Consider the following 16855-nt stretch of genomic DNA (forward strand, 5'->3'; position numbering starts at 1 on the left):
TCCTACCCGCCTGGCCGCCCTAGCTCTGGCCAGTCTCCAGCCTGGCCAGCCTGCGGATCATGGGCCTGCGGTGCCTTCTCCACAGAGAGTGCAGCACTGCCCATGCTGCGCTGCACCCAGAATATTAAAAACCACAAGCGGGTTGGAGTGTAGGAGCTGGTTAATGCATTTGGTGATGGTGAGCCGGGGGGGTGCCGGGGAGGGGACGTGGAGACTTCTAGATAGCACATGGAAAGCAAAACATTGCCAGTGACTTCTGAAAGTGAAGCTCTTCCCTCATCCGGGCCTGTTTGGGGCTGAGGGAAGGGGGAGGGGTGAGAGGTGTTATTTAAAAAGATCTGGCTTTATTAATACGTTAAGAAAGAGCTCCCTTGGCAGTATGTGTTCTCGCAGCGCCGGCTCTGATCCTATAAAACATTCATGCTCTGAAAGCTGTTATAGAGAGCTGCCCCCCAAGCACACCCACCGATAGGCCTCAGGGGGAGGCTTCTGCCCTCAAAGGGCCACTAGGGCCCAAATACCTCTTCTGTGAAGAACCCACTCCAGCCCTCTGACTCCCAGGTTCTGGGTCCAAGTCCCTAAATGCCAAGAGCAGGGCAGGGAGGGGTTCCTTTCACCCATCCGAGTTTCAGGACGCTTCTGGGAACCCATGTCACAGGGTCTGGAGTGAAGGGCAAACCACAGCCGACTCTTCAGCGGACCATAAACGGGAGCAAAGCCAGGACTCAAGTGCTGAGGCCCCAACCGTCTGGCAGAGCTGGAAAGATGTGAGATCTACCAGCGGAGGGCTCAGTGGTGTCTGAACGGCCGGCTCCCGTCACCCGCACCTCCCATTCTCCATGTCCCTCTGTAGTTTCTCCAGCTCACCAAGTTCCCACCTGCAGTAAAGCCCCAGTTGCCGCCACCAGACAATAAAGCAGGCTGGCCCCCGGTGCTGCTCACCTGGCACACAACTCTGCCTGCCCCAGTCCCTGGCCCAGCTGACCGCCTGCAGCCCTCAAGGTCTCAATAATTGAAGTCAACGACCAAGGCGCCCTGCCTTCCCCGCCGACCCCAGGCCAGGTAGAGCCTAGCCCTCCACATTTACAAAACCAAGGAAGCAGCTTGGTTTTAGGAAATGAATCTAACCAACTTGGTAGTAGACTTTAAAAGTCTCCCCTTTCACACACCAAAACCCCCAATTCTAATAGTAGTTGAGGTGGAAATTAAGCAACGAGTTCTCTTGCACGGATAACATCTATCAAGCAACCAGACACAAGGATTTTGCTAAATTCTTTTATTTTTGTTTAAATTTTCACTTCAATTTTAATTCTTGAAGAACAGCCTCGACAACATATATCGCACTCATTATAAGAAGCAAAGGGTTATATCAAAAATTATTAGTATAGAATCACAGGAAATCTGGTTTGGAACCAGAAAAAAATACAAAACAGATATAGATACATAGACACAGGACAATTTTTTATAATTATTTGGAAAATGTTATTTTCCCCTAATTCTTGTTTCCTTTTTCTTTATGCGCATACGATGTTTAAATTTTACAAAAAATGAAAATAAAGACTAGTATTTTACAAAATGAATAACAATGTTCAGTGTGGGTATGTTTCTACATAGGATTCAGTCCACTTCCGTATGTGTTGTTTTCTGTACAGAATATATCCACATCCGTCCACAATAAATCCTGGAAGGTCCATTAGTTTCCTTCTGTTTTATTAAAATTCTCATGGTCCTCTCTTCCAAAATTTTTTTCTTTTTTTCACCAGACAGACACAAGGTTCTTTTTCTTTCTTTGTTTTTTTTTTTTTTTTTTTTTTTTTTTTTTTTTTCACTTTTTTTTTTCCCTCCCCAAGGTGCTCACAGATCTGATTCTAAAAGAGTCTCTTTTTCCCATGCTTTGCAGCTCGGGTTGCATTTCTGCTGGGTGGGCTGCTCCTGTCTCGGCCCTCCTCCCTCCCGCCTGGCCTGCCTGGGCCTCCGCACCTCCCGGTGTCCCCGCGGCTTTGGAGTCCTTGGCCCAGGGGGGCAAGTGGGAAGCGCCCAAGGTCTAGGAGCACTGGATGGACATGTAAGGCCAGTTGAAGCTGCTCCCAGACAGTAACATATCTCGGATGAGAGTTTCGATGGGGGTTTTACCTACCAAACGGACGAAGAAGAGCTGCTCGATGACGGAGGAGGACACAGTGCGCAGCGAGGGCAGTCGCAGCAGCAGTTTGCCGAAGCGGCTGGGCTGGTTGGGATACTGGCTCCTCACATACTCCTCCAGTGCGCACTGCGACTTCTCCTGCAGGCTCTCGATGTGGGCCGCATCCGACAGGCCACAGGCGTCTGCTCGAGGAGCCACAGGAGGGAGAGACAGGGAAAGGGAGCACACGGTTAGGCTGACAAGTAGCAAAGGCACAAACAAGGCTTTAATTTTTTTTTTTTTTTAAGGAGAAAAGAAAAAATAAAAAAGAAGGAAACAAAAAAAGGAAAATTCACCCTCCCATACCTCTCCATCCCCTTCTTTATTTCCTTCTCCCCGGCCCTCAATACAATACAAATAAAAATAAATCAAACCCCCACCAAGCCTAGGGGAGCTGGAGAGAGAGGCACACACACGCAGAGGCAGCAACCTCTCTAGTCCCTTTGTTTTTCCTCTTTCACCTTTGGATTAAATAATATACAATGCTGGAACCATGTTTGCTATGCATAACAACCTGTCTTCCGCCTGCAGGGGAGCATCTTGCTGGCGGTGCTCATTAAAGGGGGGACTTTTGCTCCTTTTGCCTCTGATTTGGGGGTGTTCAGTACCCCTTAAAAAATATGCAGCCTGAAGGCAATTCTTAAATGATTCCTGGAGTCCTGTCAAACCCAAATGATCCCACTCAGAATTCTCAAGGAGAACCTAGATTGTGTAGTGAACAAACACATGGGAAGGGGTAAGGAATCATGGGCTGGCAATGCCTGGAATCAGATGAAGCCCATGCTTTAGCAATATAGGATTTGAGATCCACTATCTATGCAAGCGAGATCTCTGCAGCAAATCCTCAGTGAAGGTGTACATTTCTATCTATACCTTGGATCAAGTAATTGAAAATTGGTCACATCTCTGTAAGCTGTATAATAGTCAGAAAGAATATGACTCAGTTACTCCAGGCTGCAGAAAGGAGACATCTTCAGTGATCAGACAAAGCTAGGCTACAAGCAGCAGCTGCTGCTGCTTCAGAACTGGGGGGTGGGGGGGTCGTGGGTGGTGGGGAGTTGAGGGGGACTTGAGGGAGATAAGCTTTTGGTGTCAGGACCAAGAGAGAGAAAGGCACCCTCACACAATGACAGCACCTCAAAATCTGTTTGCTTATCTCATGTCAACCAAGGCCCGCCTTGGTCCTCTAAAAATATTTCAGGACAGCAGATTATACTGTATAAACTAACTAGAGGCAAGCAAAGGGCGGGGAAGATGGAATAAGAGGAATGGAGTAATGGAGTAAAGGTGCCCTCTCCTAGTTCAAATACCCACTTGCTTCTTGTATTAATAATAAATATTTTTTAAAAACAGGAAGATCACAGAGGAGCCCTTAGCCAGTCAGGAGGTTGACTAGAGATCAAAGGCAGAGTTTGCTAATATATAGATCTGGGAAGAAAATTCATGCATGGCAATGCCCCCAAATTGAGATTGTATAATTGTGAATGGGCAAGTGTGAACCTAAGAAGACACAACAAATGATTCAAAGCGAAACATGTGTCTGCTGAGTTTCTGAGCTTTCTGTCCTTATATTTCAAGAACTGGGATTTACAAAGCATTCTAACACCTTCATCTACAAGGCTATGGCCTTGAGCAAAAATACAAATAAAACTAGTGATAATTCAAGAACTTCTGAGGCAAGTCCCCTTTGACCTCAGATACAGACTAGGTTTCTCTCAGATGTTTAATTACTCCAGCCAGCCAGTTGGGTATATCCACACTGGTCTGATTTGGGAAGCCAAACGAGACTTTACGGCTAGCAGAGCCAGGGTGGCAAGAGCTCTGTGGGGCTTTGCTACTTAGAGAGGGGACCCTGAGTTTGGTCCTGCTTGCTAACCTGGCCTCGATGAATGACCCTCACTCAGACGCAGACACATATTTACATATAGCGTGTTTTACATGCATTATCTGCCCGGATGCTATGGATCATTCTCAGCCCCAGACAATGCAATGTGAAAAGGACTCCTTGGTACCCAAGCAGATTCTTTTTTTTTTTTTAAGATCCATCTGGCATCCCCCCAGGTCAGTAAAATATCTATCTGACATTTACGATTAGGGTCTCCAGCATACAAGGTCACTTCCCGACTCCCAAACAGGCTGCTCCAAAAGAGACAAGCCCAGGAAAAGCCTGCTTGGGCCCTGTGCTGACTGCTTCCATTTCTTCCCTCCTTTGGAGACAAATGTATGTAGCTGGGCCTGCCTGCCAGGTATCAGCCAGCCAACTCTGTGGCTTCCCTTCGGCAGGAGCCTTGGTTCTGGCCTATCTTCCCAGTCTGAATATTCGCTCACCCCTTTGCAACAGGATTCCCCCAAATGTGGACAGAAGGTATGCGTTCCCAGATCAACTGGGGGGTTGTGGTGACAAAGCTAGGTGACCAGGGAGTGTAATGCAGTACATATTTATGCTCCATGAGTTATACCCCAGATAAGAAAATGAGGCAGAATGTGCAAAATCCATGTCACACTTTTTATATGGTAGTGTCAATGTGGGAACTCTCAATATTTCTTCTACAGTATATGGAAAAGAAATTATGTAAATAAATAACCATTACTGCTCAGGCCCTCCTGGCTTAGCCTTTGTAGTGCAGAGAATGTATTTCATGTTGTGCATTCAGAAGAGTTTAGTGTTCAGGAAATATAGATGTAATCAGTTGCTATAACTAGAAATCAAAGTTATTATTGTGCTGAAAATGGATTTATTGTATTTATGTTAACTAGATGGCTCCTTTCAGAGAAAGTCTCATTTATTTGAAGGAATATTTAGGTGTATGAATTAATGAATTTTTTAAAAAAGTAAGTTCAGGTCACGACCTAGTCCTTGGATGGAGTCCAGAATATTAAGGATTAAACATACCATCCGGAGGCCAAATGTGAAAACCACCACGGGGGACCCCCGTGCCAGCTTCAAATACTTAGCCAGAGTAAACCACATTGGACAATACGTCTAAAACTGTCTTTTCCATCATTCAAAGTTTGCTTAAAAGTTGGATGACTTTGAGAAGGCTTCCCATGAATTCCCTTCTGGCTAGCAATCAAAACAAGTTTAGTCAAAAGTGGAAATGTGTTGCATGGGGGGTGGGGGTGAATTAATACTGACAGCTCTATTTCCATTTTCAGATATTCTGCTCGCAATTTTCCAACAAAATAATGTTATTGTTCATTTCTAGGCACTCCTTGCACCTTGAAGACTTGATTCAAGAAACTTCTTTGGAAAACTTTTTAAAGGAACACTTTTCACAGGAATGTTTTAGGCTGGTAAGTTAAAAGAAAACCATGAATAATTCCACAATGTTTCCCTGCAGACTGCACAGTCCTCACCTCTCTCTGGGAAAGGGCATGAGATTAACAAAGTCAAGGGGATTCAAAGAACCTTAGGGGGAGTAAGGAAAAGAGAGGGGAGACCTTTCCTGAGAAGACCTCTGTCCAGTTCCAAGTCACATTTCTGCTTCAAGACACCTCGCTGGATGAGATTTTGAAACCCCAGCTTCCCTGACACTGGCTTGCTTCCTGATGAATTTGGCTAAAGAGCCTGGTAGTAGAGAGCCAGCCAGGCCCCAGGCCTGCCAGAGCTGAAGCAGCCTGGTTGCTGCTTCCCAGGCTCTTTGTCACTTTTGAAAAACACGTTTCCATCAAGAAGACTTATTAAGACAAAATGCATTCAAACACCAAGGAGGCTATTCCATAAATCTTCCATTTGTTTTAAGGTTTGCACTTTATCCTCTTGGAAAGAATAACTCCCTCTCTCACTAGCAGACCTGCATTTGCACTGAAAGTAAAAGGGGGGCAGTCCAAGTCCATGGCTCTGGCCACCCTGCATACAAATGAGATGCTCTTGTCTAAATAAATTATCTGCTGTTCAGATCGATATTAATACTACATTTGCTACATTACAATATTGTGCAAATTTAAGAGTCATTTTAATACAATGTAAATACGATTCTTCACGCATGAAAGCCAAGAAATATTGATAGATTATACCGTTGCTTACTGTTCAACAAGGCCTTAGGAAAGGGATTTTGCCATCTCTGCTCACGAATGGTTTTAATTTGGCCATTGGAAAGCCTGGCTCCAGGATAGATTTATTAGGATGGTTTATTTGTTCTCTGAATGGAGGAATTAAAAACAATAGTGCCAATAATGGTGGTAAAACTGCAGCTAACCCTACTCACAGTGGGCAGGGCCCAAGACCCAGTCTAAGCAGCCTTCTCTGTGGCTTTGTTTCTATTTCCCCCGATTACCTGCTGTCCTGCGTGTTTATATATTTCCCTCTTGCAGTTTACAATAATAAAAAGCGGGCAATGTTCTCGGAGGCTCAGACCAGAGCCCTTCAAAGGAAACATTAATGCACTTTCCTGGAAGTTAATTTGAACCATCTATCATAAGAGAAATTGTTAGCATGCATGTTACCACTGCCTACACATAATTTGATATTTTTTAAGGCATTCTGTTAAATTTCCAATGTTTATGTGTTTTGCATAGCTTTGGAATTCATCTCTAGGCGGGGAATCCTCCTATACTTGCGGGTTCTACAGTATTGCTTTTGTTTTTTATCTTTCTTGTTTAGATCGAATCCTTTTTTTACGACCCTCAATAACCTCAGCTACTGCAAACATGAATGGTTTCCGATAAGGGAAAATCAGGCAGCAATAAAGCGGGGTTATTTATGATTTATTTGTGCGTATTCTTCTCTTTCCACCTCACTCTGTGTCTCCCTATGTCGGGAAACTCATCCAAGGAGCGTGCCATACAGGGTAAGAAGCCACATTCCCACGTTCTCTTCCTTCCCTTGCCTCCCCCAGAAACGCTGAGCTCTGGCTCACCCATAACACAAACCACACACACACACACACACACACACACGCACACCCGCTCACTTGCGCAGCCAGACAGATCCACAGTACTGCCCCCCCCCCCCACCGCCAGCCTCAGACACACACCCGCGGCAGCCGCGGTCCCACACAAGTGTCCGGGCTACTAGGCCCGGCCACCCGCCGGCCACACCCGCGCCGCCTCGGCTCCCGCACCGCCTCGCTCCCAAGATGGCAGCTGCGCGGCCGGCCGGTCCCCGCGCGAGGGGTCGCAGACCCGGGCCAGGCTCGGTGTCCGGCAAGGGCCCGGCCCGCCCTGCACCCGCTGCGCGGGAGGCTCCAAAGGCCAGGCCCGGGCGGCGCGGGGCCTGCGCTCGCCGGCACCGCGGCCTGCCCTCCCCGCGACCGCAGCCTCACCTGACGTGAACAGCACGATGGCTTTGAGGCAGCTGTACTCGGCCGAGTCGACGTGCAGCGCCTTGAGCTTCTCCACCTGCTCCTGGAAGATGCGGATGTGGTCCATGAAGGCCACGACGCGATCGGCGGACATGGGCGAGGCGTGCAGGCCGGCGGCGGCCAGCAGCGGCGCCACGTGCAGCGGCATAGAGCACTGGGCCGCGTTGAGCACGAACAGCTCGCTCCAGGTGAGGCGTAGCAGGGACACCTGGTCGGTGATCTGCAGATCCGGGAAGAAGGGGATGTTGCGGGCCCACTCGACGGCGCTGAAGAGCAGGCGCGCGGCCAGCTCGCAGATGTTCTCGATGCCCATAATGTTGTTGGGCTGCATGCACTGGCTGCCGTAGCGCGACGTGGGGTAGGGCTCGGCGCGCAGCAGCAGCGAGATGTAGCCGGACAGGTAGCAGTGGCCGTTGAGGGGGTCCCCGTTGGTGAGTGCGTACTGGCCTGGATTGGGCTGGGTTGGAGGCATTCTTCCTCGCTGAACCGCTGACAAAAAGAAAGAGAGAAAAGAGGCAATGTGCATCCAGGGGGCTTGCGAACATTGCCGCGCCGCAGCGTACCCAACACAATGCAGAAGCTCTTCCCGCAGCCACACGCGACCCGCGCATCTTCTCTGGCTTGCTCTTACAGTCCACACCGCGAGGAGATCTGGGGTGAGGCCCTCCAGCTCCGCAGCTCGATGTGTCCAGCCATCGCCTGAGCCCCTGGCCACCTCAGCCCCGCCAGAACTAGGCCTGACTCCAGGGTCCCCACCCTGGCAAGGCCAAGAAAGTGCCACCCAACCCCTAAGCCACCAAGGAGGAACACAAAGATAAATGAAACCTCAGTCACCCCTTCAGAATGAAAAAAAAAAAAAAAAAATCAGAGATTAAAAAAAAGGCCAAACCGGAGGAAGGTTATGGTTCTAGACAAATGCCTAGCGGCCTCCTCATTTGCAAGCAAGCAGCGTTTTGCTGATAAAATGTTTCCATATTCTCTTAAAATGCTATAGAATAATTCTCAAAATAGACAGAAGTTGCATATCCTACTAACCACTTACAACTTTTGAGTAGAGAACAAGTATCCTGCACCCCTCCCTTCTCCCCTCCTCCCGGTCGCCTCATACAAAGTTCTCACTATTAAAAGCAACAGAAAATTGAAAATTTTCAAGAAAAAATGTTGAACTTACAGTAGCCAAACATTATTGAAAAAAGTGGGAAATATAATTAATGTCTGTCCTGTGCGGTGCCACTGCAACCTGCAGCCAGCTTTTGCCCAGTGAATGCACGAGCTTTCAACTGCAAAAACACTGGATTCATTAACCATCTGAATGCAAAACGTAAGCATGCTTTGAGTTCTTAAAGCTGACCAAAGTTTTTTTTTTTTTTTTTTTTAATGTGTATGTTTTACTTCAACAGTGCCAGCGTTTTAAATTGCCATGTAAACAAAGACAACTTTAGGAAAAGTTAGGGCTACTGAACTCTCCCCCCAACAAATTAATACAGCTATGTTCATGTACATGTAGCTGTCTTATTTCAGGTTTTGCCCTATTTTCTTAAGTTTGCTTTGAATCTAATTTTAATACAAGTTCCAGTGCAATTTAAGCTCTTGAAACATAATGGCTAGAATACTTTTTTCTAATTATAGTTTTGAACTTGGCAGTTATTTTTCAATTAAGTGAGAGTACAATTTAAAGTTTTTTTTCAGCGTAACAGTGACCCGTCCCAGATGCCTACAAAATCTCCCTGGAGCTAGAAATGAAGTAGTCATATTTGCCTGCTCCTTGAGATCTGAAGGAATTCAATTTCTTTTCTTCTGGCATATAAAATATAATTTTAAAGTCAATTACAAGAAAGTAATCTGCATTCTGCAAAATTGACTGGTTCTCTAATTTGACTATAAGACATCTTTAATGATTGTCAGGAGATAAACTTTAACTGTAAACGGCTATATATATTTATAAGAAAAGTACTGCATCTCTTGCCACATGAACATGAAGCAGATCCAGATACAACATCAAAAGTTGTGTTTTTTTAAAAAAACAAACCCATACAACACAGGGATTAAATGATGTGGAAGCTCATGCCAGCTGCAGTCTATGCATTATGGCCAAATCAGAAGGATCGGTAAATGCCGTTGTAAATTGTAATTTGTATGCAGTATTTAAGGAGAGGGTGGAGTTTGATGAAGAAATAAAACGAGTATCATGCTTTAAAAAAAATGACACAACTATGAAAGCACGGTTCAGTCACAAACTTTCCTTTCAAAGTAGAGGGGTGAAAACAAGGCCACAGCTCTGGAGGAGGCGGCCCCAGCTCCGTGAAGAAGAGAGGGAACCAGTGAACGGGCCAGAAGCCCCCCTTCCCCCCTAATTAGACCTACAAGTGCAATAAATCTCACTCCTCTTTTTCCAAGCTAAGCTTCCAAAAGGATGATGGCAGCAATGAATCTATGGTTCAGGGTACTCCAGCCCCCAGCCCTCCCCCATTTTAAATAAAGGGTATGAAGAGGTGGAGGGAAAAGTGGAATGAAAAAACACAGAAACAGAGTTTTCTGGAGGAAATAAGCACCCCTCCCCAAGTTCATGCCAGCACAGCCCCAAGCAGCCTCACGCACACGCGGGAAAGAGACACACACCAAGCACATCCAAGTCAGAGGGAAGAAGGGGATTTTAAGCCACAGCTCACGATCCCAGGGACACAATCCTGAGCAGGCAGCGGGCGGGGTGGGGGAGCCGGGGAGATGAGCGCAGGCCGGGAGGGGGAGGCAGCGGCAGCGAGCTGGAGAGTGGGGGAGACGCCGGGGGAGGAAGGCAGCGGGGAGAAGGGAAGCTGGGACGGGCCGGGACCACAGGAGCCCCAGCCCCACACAGCAACCACCCGGGCGAGAAAGAAAGAAAGAGCCAGGGAGGCGAGCGAAGCGCGGGGAGAGAAGCAGAGAAGAAATATTCACCTTCCCGCCTCATGCCCACTTTGAGGCACTTCTTGAGGCGGCAGTATTGGCACTGGTTGCGGTGGTGCTGGTCGATGGGACAGTTCCTGTTGGCACGGCATGTGTAAGTTAAGTTCCTGCGGACGCTCCTCTTGAAGAAACTTTTGCAGCCCTCGCAGGTGAATTGGCCGTAGTGCTTGCCGCTCGACTTGTCCCCGCACACCACGCACTCGATGTGCTGCTGGCTCTGGCCCGAACCGGGCGGGCCCTGGCCCTTGTCCCCCGCCGTGCCGGGGGTGGCGGGCGCTCCGGGCTGGCCCGGGGTCTGCGGCGTGTGCGGCGCGCCCGAGCCCGCCTGCTGCTGCTGCTCGCCGGCGCCGCCGCCGCCGCCGCGGGCCGCCTGCGCTGCGGGGTTGGGGCCGCCGGGGTTGCCCCCGGCCACGTCGTCCTGCGGATCTCGCCAGCTGCTAACTACCATTGCCATATCTTTGGGCCCGGGGAGCGCTGGGGGGAGCCGAGCTGCTCGCCGAGGGCCGCGGGGCGCGCGGGCGCGCTGGGAGGGGAAGGGGAAGGGGAAGGGGGGAGGGGGAGGGGGCGGGGGGCCCGCCGGGCGCCCCGGGGTCGCAGGAGCCGAGCCCGAGCCGGGCACCGGCCGCTGCCTCCGCCGCCGCCGCCGCTGCCGCCGCTACTGCCTCGGCCGCCCCGCTGCTGCTGCGCGCCCGCCCGCCCTGCTGGCGTTTTGTTGTGGTTCCTGCTGTTTTCTTTCTCTCTTTTTGCAGCCCCCCCAGGCTCTCAGGCTCCCCCCCCAACACCCCTGCTCCCCTCGCCCGCTCCCCCCGCGCTCCGTTCCTGGGGGGGCCGCGCTCTCCTTCCCCCCCTCCCCACCCCCCGGCGAGCAAGCTCCCTTCTCTCGCTTTTTTCTTCTTCCCCAAGTTGCAAAATCAGAAATGGCACAGGCGGCAGCCGGGAGCGGCGCGGGGCGCAGCGCCGGGGGCGGCGGGCATGGGCCACGGCGCGCGCACACACTCGCCCTCCGCCTCGCCCGCACCCCCGCGCACACACACACTCGCACACACACTCGCTCACCCGCGCCGGGCGCCCGCCCGCCCGCCGGCCGCTCGGGCTACGCGCAGCGCGCGGGCTGAGCCGACATAGAGGAAGCCGGCGAGGGCGGAGGCGGCGGCGGCGGCGGCGGAGGAGGAGGTCGCGGCTGCAGGCGCCGCTGGAGCTGCCGCCGGAGCTGCTGCAGCGAGCGCCGCTGGAGGAGCCGGGGCCCGGGCGGGAGTCCGAGCAGGAGTCGGGGCCGCAGCCGGAGCGCGAGCGGAGGCCGGGGCCGCCCGCGCCGCCGCCGCTGTCCCGGCGGGAGCCCTCGCCGGGCTCGGAAGTGTGGGGAGCGCGGTGAGCCAAGCAGGGCGCTGGGCGAGGCTGCCGGCGGCGATCAGGGCGCGCGGGTGTCGGGGGGCCAGGTCCAGGGCCGGACGCAGCCAGCCATTCAGGAAGGCAGCGCTGGAGAGCGGGAGGCAGCCGGCGAGGAAGATCACACACTTTGCTCTTTTTGTTGTGCCGGTGGCGCCGGGCTCTCGCTGCCTTCTTCTTTCGGGAGGTGACGAAAGGGGGAGAAAAATACGGGATAATTCACGCCGGCGACGAATTCACAGCGAAATAGAAAAAATAAAAATCAGAAGAAAATAATTGCCAAAAAAAAAAAAAAAAAAAAAGGAAAAAGGAAAAGCGAGAGAGACATCCAAAGTAGGTCGAATAAATAATCCTCTTCTTTTCCTCTTTCTTGCTCCTTCTTCTGCTTCTTCTGCTATAACACACAGAGCTAGTTAAAAAAACCCTGGAGATCGCCCAAAAATGTTCTTTTTTTAGTATTTTAAATAAGTGCTCTTCAGCCGGGAACCAACACCCTCCCTCCAAAAAAAAATCATATATGTATAAAATAACGATAAGAAGAATACGAAGGGGGTGCCTCCTCCTCCTCCTCCTCTTCCTTTTTTTTCTTTAAGTTTAGCCCTCTCTCTTCTGCAGTAATGGAGTAAAAGACACAAGGAGGAGGGAGAAAAAGGAAAGGAAGAGGAGAAGAAGAAGGGGAAAACAACTAGTAGAATATGTAAGAAAAGAGGAAGGAGAGAGAGAAGAGAGGTTCAGAGAGGACAGGAGAGAGAGACAGAAGAGAGGAGGGAGAGAGAGGGGGGAGAAAGAGAGGAGGGGGAGAGAGAGAGAGAGAGAGGAAGAGAGAGAGAGAGAGACCCAAAAATTGAATGCGTTTAAACGGGAGGACTCGCAGAGCAATGTTTCCGAAAGGGGGATCTGCGCGAATGTCTGTATATAGTGAACTTTGACACTACTATTGAAACTGACACGTTTCTATGGAGATCGCTGCCTTATATGGAGCTCGTGTCAAGGAGCCAAGAGAAGGGCTGCTGGCAACTGATAATCAAAGGCGACTGACTGGTCAGAGCCCTGAATCGGGGGGAGAGAAAATGGGAGGCTAAGGTTAGCCAAGCCTCCCGCACGCCATTGGTTGGAGAGCCCCTCCCCCCCTCCTCTTTTGCTTTCTTTCTTTTTTTTCCCCCTCCCTCTTAGCTACCTACAGACTGGGATGGTGTGGGGAGGAGGAGAGAAAGTGAGGGAGGGGGGTGTGTTTCTGACAAGCGCAATTTACATTGAGATCGCCCTGCGCTGCTATTTACTCTGAGACCTGATTAGTATGGGTCGTCTATGGTCACACACACACACACACACACACACGCTCGCATACACCCCAGAGGGGGAAGGGATGACTAGGGGGAGAACGCCTAGAGATGGGTAAAAGGAGAATTAGAAGGAAATTATTTTGATTTCTTTTGAAAAGTTTTTAAAATTAGATTTTATGAGCGTGAAGAGAGTGTCATTGAAAATGTTTGGAAAAATTTTTAATGGGGATGAAACCCCCACCATTTTAATGATTCGTGAAATATACTGGATTTGGATTGTTTTCTTCTCTCACATACAAGCACAATCCAAGTCTGGATTCTACTCATTTTATATCCTTTTTAGAAACAGGTAGGATCTCCCTATATTTTGATCCAAAGTATACCTTGGTTTAAAAGGTTTAATGACGACAAAGCACACTCCTGGAATTTGCAGCTATTGCCACAAATTCGATCGGAGTCAAGGGTTCCTATTTATCCCAAAGATGATTTTAAAAATAAACTTTCCAATCAATCCAATTTTTCCTTCTTCTTCTTTTTTTAAAAAAATCACCTGACTGTTCCAAACTACAAACAATGCTTCAATAATCATTAATAAAACAGTAGTAAGTCCTCGTTTTGTTGTGGGAGGGTGGCGATTAGTGTGGCCAAGTCAGTCCCGGGAAAAGAGCAAACCGACGAGAAGACGGAGGGGGGGGGAGGGGGAGAGGGCGAGGAGAGGAGAGAGAGACCGAGAGAGAGAGAGAGAGAGAGAGAGACCGAGAGAGAGAGAGAGAGAGAGAGACCGAAAGAGAGAGAGAGAGACCGAGAGAGAGGAGAGAGAGGGAAGACAGAGAGAGAGAGAGAGAGAGAGAGAGGAGAGAGAGGAGAGGGAGAGGAGAGAGAGACCCCGGTTCCCGAAGGTGATTGGGCGCGGGAGGAGGGGCAGCGGGAGGAGCGGGTCCCGCGGCGGGGCTCGCAGGAATCGCTGGCTCCGGCTGCCACCTAGCGGACGGGAGCCGCTCCCGGGCGGCACAACGCCGAGTCCCTCCTCCCCTCCCCGCAGGCAGCCTGTGCCTTTTCTCCAAACGAAGACAGCACTTTGAAAATTCTTTCAATGGATTTTTTTTTCCTTGAAAGATCGTACTGGGGGAAAATGATACTTCTATTAGTTACATATTCTCCAATCGCATACTCGCACCCCCCTCGTTTTGAGATCGCTCCCCTAGGCAGGCTCAGGCGGGCGCGGAGCGGCGCGGAGTGACAAAGCCGCTGCTGCCGCCGCCGGGGGTGGGAGCCGCTCTTGCCCGCCCGCCCCTCGACTCGCGAGGGCGTAAAAGTTTGTCTCAGCTCGAGCATTCGTAGCGCCAACACGCCCTCAGGTAAAGGTGGAAGTAAATGGCCACGCTGTATTGACAGAGGTAGGGTTTGTTTTTTAATACTCGTTCTCACTTGAGGTCTCACCAGGGAGGGGTTTGGGAAGCACTGCGTGTTTGGGGGATGTTTTGCGCTTCCCGGTCTCCCTAGCCTACAGGCCGGGAGTCGGCGACCGCTTAGTGACGAGCGATGATTTTAAAGAGCAGACTACAAGGCTTTCCGGTGCCTGCCCCGCAGCCCCTCCAGCTCGAATGATGGAGAGACTGTCAATGCACTCCGCGAGCGCTGGCCCATTGTACGCGGCTGATGGCGAGGAGGCGACTGGGGCTGGCAGGGGCTCCTTGCCCTCGCCCCTATGCCCCAATAAACGCGCAAACGCGCTCCCATCTTCTGGTCACTTAAAAGGTGAAACGAACACGATTAAAATAGACCAAAAAAAGAAAGAAAAGAAAACCTTTCTATGTACAAATTCTAAATCGTACTCCCCATACAGCCAGAGGCAGGGAGTCGAGGGCAGAGGCAGCAGGCAAAGAGAGGGAGACAGGGCGCGGGAAGAACCCGGAGAGAGACGGAGGGAGTGGGAGACGAGCGAGAGCGAGCACCAGGGCACCGCAGGCACGCTGGACGCCCGGTCCACAGGCCCAGCCGCCCTCGGACCCTGGACCGTGCGTCGTGGGCACCAGAAACGAGACTCGGCCAAATCCTGCCTCACCAGGCAAGTAACGCAATGGTTATCGTTTCTCTTGAACTTGGGGTTGGTGACGGGCAGCGCCGGGAGGCAGTCTAGGTTTGCACGGCCTCCGCGGGCCGGGAGCAGAGTCTAGGCAGCCGGGGCGGGACGAGGAGAACTTTCCGCGGGGCCTGCTCGGGAATTGCCCTCGCTCGGCCTCTGTCTCGCCCCGGCGCGAAGGCAAGGATCGCGGCCGCCGCACTTCCCTGGAGGAGAGGATCGTGCCAGGCGAGCAGCAGCAATCCACATTCAAAATAGGCGGCCCCCACCCCTACCTGCTATTCCCTATGTCCCCCTCGGCGGGAAACAGCTGCCCAGGCTAGGGACCGGGACCCGCACGTTTAACACCGGACAGGCTGTTTCTGCTGGTGCCTAGCGGGACCCGCGGTGGAGCCGGCTTAGGAGTCCGGCCCGGCTGGCTCTTGTGCCCGTGCCTTGCCTGTTGCGGCCAGAACCTGGCGAGCCTGGATCCAGCCGCCCACCTGCAGGCGCCGTTTGTAACGCCATGCCCTAATGTAACGCGATCGATGGCTGCCTGTCTGATGTGGGCGATAGTGTCAGCGGATTAAAAGGGACATCAAGCCGCTCTCCCGAGCGGACAACCTGCGGCGGCGGCGGCGAGAGCACCGGGATTCGCAGCCTAGCAGCAGAGCCAGACTCCTCGCGCCGCTGCCAGCGGGCTGGGGGCGGGGAGGGGGTCGCCTCCCAGGGGTGGGGAGAGAAGGGGAGTGTTGAAAGGAAGAGGCTCAATTAAAACCTACAAGAGCGGTTTCCTCTGTGCCGGGCAGGGGCGTGCGTTTGCGTCAGAGGGCGCGCGGGGGGCGGGGGCAGCCGACGCCTGGGACCGCACCCGGGGGCTGGGTGGGCTCTGGAGCGAGGCGGCCATGCCTAGCTGGGTTGGCTCCGGGTCAAGCTCTGCAGGCGAAGGGCAAGGCGAGGCGGGACGACAGTAGAGCCTGGCCGGGAGCGGCGGCACCCACCCATCCTCACTGTGGGCTCTCCGTGCCCCTGCAGGGCTTTCAAACTTGAAAGAGGCCCCTAGGACCCGACGTGACCCTGGGGGTGGGGAGAAGTTGGGCCCGCGAGGCCTCGGGCGAAGTCGCCCGCTCCTCAGGAAGGAAGGGGGAGGGTGCAGTTCCTTGCCCTCGTCCCAGGGGTGGGAGTGGGAAGCTGTTGGTGGTGATACCCGGAGCAGTCGAAGCTCGCGGCTTTTCGGAGGAGGGGAGCGGCTCGCACTCCTGTGGGGCATCCGCGCCAACTTTCTGTCACAAGAGGGGGCGGAGAGAAACCAAGGCTTTTCGAGAAGGGCGCTGTCCCCCTCTCGGACTCGTCAGGCCTGAGCGGCACTTAGAGCTCAGTTTCTCTTCCGAAGCTTGTGTCCCCACAGGGCGCCCAACTTGTGCTCACAGCACTGCCTCCAGCAAAAAAGTCTTCCGTAGACGCACTGAGGGGTCAGCTCAGTTCCTGGGGAGCCCTTTCTTTCTCTCTTCAAGGCTGTCGTTTGATACTGGTCCCACTTGGCACACTTGTTCCGGGCCTAATGCAACCCACACTCAACCAGGAAATAACGATATCTGTTGTTGTTGGGTAGGGTACCTAACAGAAAACTGATAATAGTTTTCTAGAGTACTTGGATCCCCTAATTGGGAAACTCCACATATTAGTCCAGGCACGC

The 16855-nt window shown here is 51.9% G+C and overlaps 1 protein-coding gene and 1 long non-coding RNA gene across 3 annotated transcripts; one reads left to right on the top strand and one right to left on the bottom strand.

The window, feature by feature from the left end:
- Positions 1-1261: 1261 nt before the first annotated feature.
- Positions 1262-11054, bottom strand: NR2F1 (nuclear receptor subfamily 2 group F member 1). Of its 2 annotated transcripts, none has more exons than XM_032276702.1 (3): positions 10420-11054; positions 7447-7974; positions 1262-2325 (listed from the first exon to the last, which is right to left on the bottom strand). In XM_032276702.1, exons 1-3 carry the CDS (start codon positions 10880-10882, stop codon positions 2045-2047), a joined length of 1272 nt encoding a protein of 423 aa, XP_032132593.1. In that variant the 5' UTR covers positions 10883-11054; the 3' UTR covers positions 1262-2044. The 2 variants fall into 2 exon arrangements, with proteins under 2 accessions (XP_032132593.1, XP_032132672.1); XM_032276781.1 differs by lacking the exon at positions 10420-11054 and adding an exon at positions 8657-8799.
- LOC116550809 lies at positions 8723-9455 on the top strand. The gene is made up of 2 exons (XR_004268597.1): positions 8723-8806; positions 9196-9455. It is a non-coding gene; the product is annotated as an uncharacterized LOC116550809 (long non-coding RNA).
- Positions 11055-16855: the final 5801 nt, after the last annotated feature.

The sequence above is a fragment of the Sapajus apella genome, unplaced genomic scaffold (genome assembly GCF_009761245.1).
Source record: "Sapajus apella isolate SASKATOON/1434 unplaced genomic scaffold, GSC_monkey_1.0 scaffold1, whole genome shotgun sequence".
NCBI lineage: Eukaryota > Metazoa > Chordata > Mammalia > Primates > Cebidae > Sapajus > Sapajus apella.

What these genes read in the sequence shown, in the direction of transcription:
- NR2F1 (XM_032276702.1), bottom strand. Translation starts at nt 10,882, where the DNA reads ATGGCAATGGTAGTTAGCAGCTGGCGAGATCCGCAGGACGACGTGGCC. An exon ending in AGTGGGCATGAGGCGGGAAG is followed by an intron (nt 7,975 to 10,419) that starts GTGAATATTTCT and finishes TCTTTTTGTCAG; the next exon opens with CGGTTCAGCGAGGAAGAATG. An exon ending in CATCGTGCTGTTCACGTCAG is followed by an intron (nt 2,326 to 7,446) that starts GTGAGGCTGCGG and finishes CTCCTCGAGCAG; the next exon opens with ACGCCTGTGGCCTGTCGGAT.